Source organism: Bidens hawaiensis, unplaced genomic scaffold (genome assembly GCF_021521415.1).
Source record: "Bidens hawaiensis isolate Kalapana, Puna unplaced genomic scaffold, B.hawaiensis_p1.1 tig00008883_1, whole genome shotgun sequence".
NCBI classification, from domain to species: domain Eukaryota; kingdom Viridiplantae; phylum Streptophyta; class Magnoliopsida; order Asterales; family Asteraceae; genus Bidens; species Bidens hawaiensis.
In genome coordinates this window covers 985021-989013 of record NW_027491643.1, presented here as the reverse complement: position 1 = coordinate 989013, position 3993 = coordinate 985021, and the positions used below count along the sequence as shown (strand labels likewise).

General features: G+C 38.7%; 1 protein-coding gene across 1 annotated transcript; it reads left to right on the top strand.

Moving 5' to 3' along the window:
* Window positions 1-888: 888 nt before the first annotated feature.
* LOC143530279 (uncharacterized) lies at window positions 889-1362 on the top strand. Its single transcript, XM_077025858.1, has one exon. It carries the CDS (start codon window positions 889-891, stop codon window positions 1360-1362), a length of 474 nt encoding a protein of 157 aa, XP_076881973.1.
* The last annotated feature ends 2631 nt before the right edge of the window (window positions 1363-3993 follow it).

The window sequence follows — 3993 nt, the reverse complement described above, 5'->3', positions numbered from 1 at the left end:
CTGAAATTCCAGAGGGAATTCATAAGCTATCCAGGTTTGATCCACCGATATGTGATACTGAAATCCCGAAACGCTTTCAAACCCCCCAACATGAAGGTTTACAATGGCACAAACGATCCAGAGCAGCATGTAGCTCAATACAGGGAAACAATGGAAATCAATCCCATTCTAGAAAGACTTAAAGAAGCCTGTTTGTGTAAAGGTTTTGGATCCACATTAACTGGATCTGCTCTCAAATGGCTGCTAAGTCTTCCTCCTTTCTCTATTAATTCATTTTCTCACTTAGTTAATTTGTTCAACAGTCATTTTTCTTGTTGTAGAAAATTTGAAAAATTGACTAGTGATTTATACCGTGTTGTATAACCTCGTGATGAATCCTTAAGGGATTATGTCACCAAGTTCGGAAGGGAGGCCTTGGAGATCCCAAATCTTGACATGGCTACGGCTATTGAGGCATTCAAGATTGGATTATAAAAAGGCTCCCCATTTCAGAATGATCTTGTTATGACCCCATGCTAGACATTAGATGAAGTATGTAATATGGCACTTAGATTTATCAGACTGGAGGATGATAAGAGGATCCAGAAAAGAATTGATACTTCAACAAAACAAGAATCACCCGATAAGAAACAAGGATCCTCCTACATGAACAATAATTCCAAGCCCTATCCAAAGTTCAACAACCATAACGTCCATGTGGACGAAGAAGATTACGATGACGAGGATTATCCAAGGATATTAGAATATTGCTTTTCCGTTGATACTCCCGGCTAGATTTGTGCCGTGAGAGATATTGGAGAAAAAGCAAGGTGGCCTCGGAAGAACGAGAAGTCAACATCCTTCAAGGATAAGTCCAAGTGGTGTGCATACCATGAAGACTTTGGCCACATGATTGATGATAGCATTGGTCTAAAAAGAGAAATTGGGTATCTTCTGAGCAAGGGTCACTTCAAAAAGCTTATAGGAAGGAAGAAATCAAGGATCCAGGATCCTGAAGAAATCCCACAGAAGGCTGCTCCACCACCACGTGATACTCAGATTATTAATTTTATCTCCGGAGGATCAGACATTTTTGGAACCTCATTCTCCTCGGAAAAACGACATGCCAAAGAAACAAAATTGGAGAATGGTGAAAGACCCATCAGGACGACAACTTTAACCGATCAAAGAGTTATAATCTTTGACAAGGAGGATCACATGCACTTTCAGGATCCTCACAATGACGGTTTGATTATTAATTTATTTATTGCTAGCCACTATGTTCGCAGGATCCTCGTAGATGGCGGGAGTTCGGTGAACGCCATTCAAGCCGATGTACTCAAGAAAATGAACATCCCTGAAACAGAACTCATACCAAGTTAGCCTGTCCTCGTTGGTTTTAGTGGAGAAACCAAAAACATACTAGGGGACATCAAGCTTCCTATTTACATTGAGGGAGTTAATTCTTTCCAGAAGTTTTTGTGTTATAGATAACTTTTCATGATGTAATGAGATTCTTGGCAGGCCCTGGATACATGAGATGAAAGCAGTAGCCCCCACCTACCATCAATGTATCAAGCTTCCAAACCCCATGGGGAGTAGTGAAGATTCACAGTGACCAAGCGGAGATGAGGAACTAATAAACTTCTTCTATGAAGCCAGCTACGAAGCAGACCATTGCATATCAATCAAAGCACAATTCAAGAGAGGTGCTGGAAGCCTGGGAAAAAGATCTAAAAGAAGTATCATTGGACTCTGAGGATCCATATGCAAATGTGTATATAGGATCCAGTATCCTCAGCAACAATGAAGAGGATCTGGTATCCTTCCTCAAACAAATGAAATCAACCTTTTCCTTCAAACACTCTGATATGACAGGTATCTCTAAGGAAATTATTATGCATAAATTAGGGATAGATAGTTCTATCAGGCCCGTCCACCAGAAACGGAGGAAATTTGCGCCTGAAAGAAATATCATTATCCAGGAAGAAGTCGAAAAACTTCTCAAAGCGTGTATGATAAGAGAGGTAAGTATCCAAGATGGTTAGCCAATATAGTGGTAGTTTATAAGAAAAATGGAAAGCGGAGGGTATGTGTCGATTTTACTGATTAAAACAAGGCATGTCCCAAGGATCCTTTCCCCTTACCACACATTAACTCCATGGTGGATGCTACGACAGGACATGGGATGCTCACTTTTATGGATGCTTCCTCTGGATTTCAACAAATTCAGATGAAACCATCTGATCAAGATGATACAACATTTGTGACTCCTACTGGCATATATTGTTATATTACTATGTCGTTCGGACTAAAAAATGCAGGGGCAACATACCAAAGATTGGTCAACATGATGTTCAAGGATCAGCTAGGAAAGACCATGGAAGTCTACATAGATGACATGGTAGTGAAGTAAGAAAAGGCTAAGGGTCATCTCAAAAATCTTGAAGAAGCATTTAACATCCTTGATCAGTATAGTATGAAGCTAAACCCATCAAAGTGTCATTTTGGTGTCAAGGCTGGGAAATTCCTAGGATATATGGTGACTAAAAGGGGAATAGAAGCATGTCATGAGTAGATTGAAGCCATCATCAATTTTAAGTCTCCGGTGAATGCTAAAGATGATCAAAGACTGATGGGAAGGTTAGCTGCACTGAACAGATTCATTTCCAGATCTTCATAGAAGTGCAAAGACTTCTATGATATCTTGAGGAGTAATAAAATTTCGAATGGACTCAAAAGCATGAAGATGCGCTGAAGGCTCTTAAGGATTATCTATCTTCAGCACCAGCCTTTATGAAACCAATAGGAGGTGAACCGTTTTCCTTATACTTAGCCATTTCAGGTAATGCGGTCACTTCTATCTTAGCCAAGGATCATGAAAGTCAACAGCATCCGGTATATTATGTAAGTAAAAACATCTTAGATTCCTAGATCAGGTATTCTCACATTGAGAAATTAATTCTTGCTTTAATTATGGCCTCAACTAAGTTGAGACATTATTTTGAAACCCATACTATTATTGTAAGAACTAACTATCCTGTGAAGAATGTGCTTAAAAAACCAGAAATGTCAGGTAGGATGGCCAAATGGGCAGTGAAGCTGAGTGCATATGATATTCAGTATGAGCCTAGCACAGTCATTAAGTCACAAGCGCTTGTAGACTTTGTGGTTGATTTCAGTAGTGATATGCAAAAGGAAGCTGATCTAGAGGTCCAGCAACTAGAAGAAACTAAGGATCCGTGGATCCTTTTCACAGATGGAGCATCCAATATAAGAGGAATAGGATTGGGCATACTACTAAAATCACCACAGGGGGACATAATACCCCAGTCTATAGCCTGTGAGTTTCAAGCTACTAACAACGAGGCACAATACGAAGCACTTATGGCATGTTTACTTTTAGCCAAAAAAATGAGCATCAGGTATCTTCAAGTTTATATAGACTCTTTGCTTATAACTAACAACTATAACGGTTCTTACACCGTGAAAGGTGAAAATATGATCAAATATTTAGAAATTGTGAAGGAATTAGCTAAATCCTTTGAGTTGTTTAGTATTATTCATGTATCGAGAGAAGAAATGTTGGGGAAAATGCCTTAGCAAACTTAGCATCATACTTGAAGATCCCATATGACATAAAGATACCTATCATTCACATATTTTCTCCGGCAATTGGGGGACAGGAAAGCTTGCACCTAAGTGGGAAGGGCCCTACTTCATTGAATCAAAATCAGGAAAAGGGGCATACCATTTACTAAAGAAATACTTCATTTAATCAGGATCAAGGATCCTTAAAGGATCAAAGATCCTAAAGTTGGTAAAAATACTATTATATCATTTATTCATTTCAGATTTATATTACTAACCAAAGGAAAATATATTCTTAATATTTTTTTTTGCCAAGCTTAAAGTTTATACAGGTTTCAATAAAGAATTCAATGATTAAGGGGTTGGCCACCTCTCTCCCACGCTTAAGGTACATCACTATATCTATGGTCTAATTCCATGATT

Excerpts from the sequence above, each read along its gene's own strand:
- LOC143530279 (XM_077025858.1), top strand. The coding sequence starts at position 889 with ATGATTGATGATAGCATTGGTCTAAAAAGAGAAATTGGGTATCTTCTG.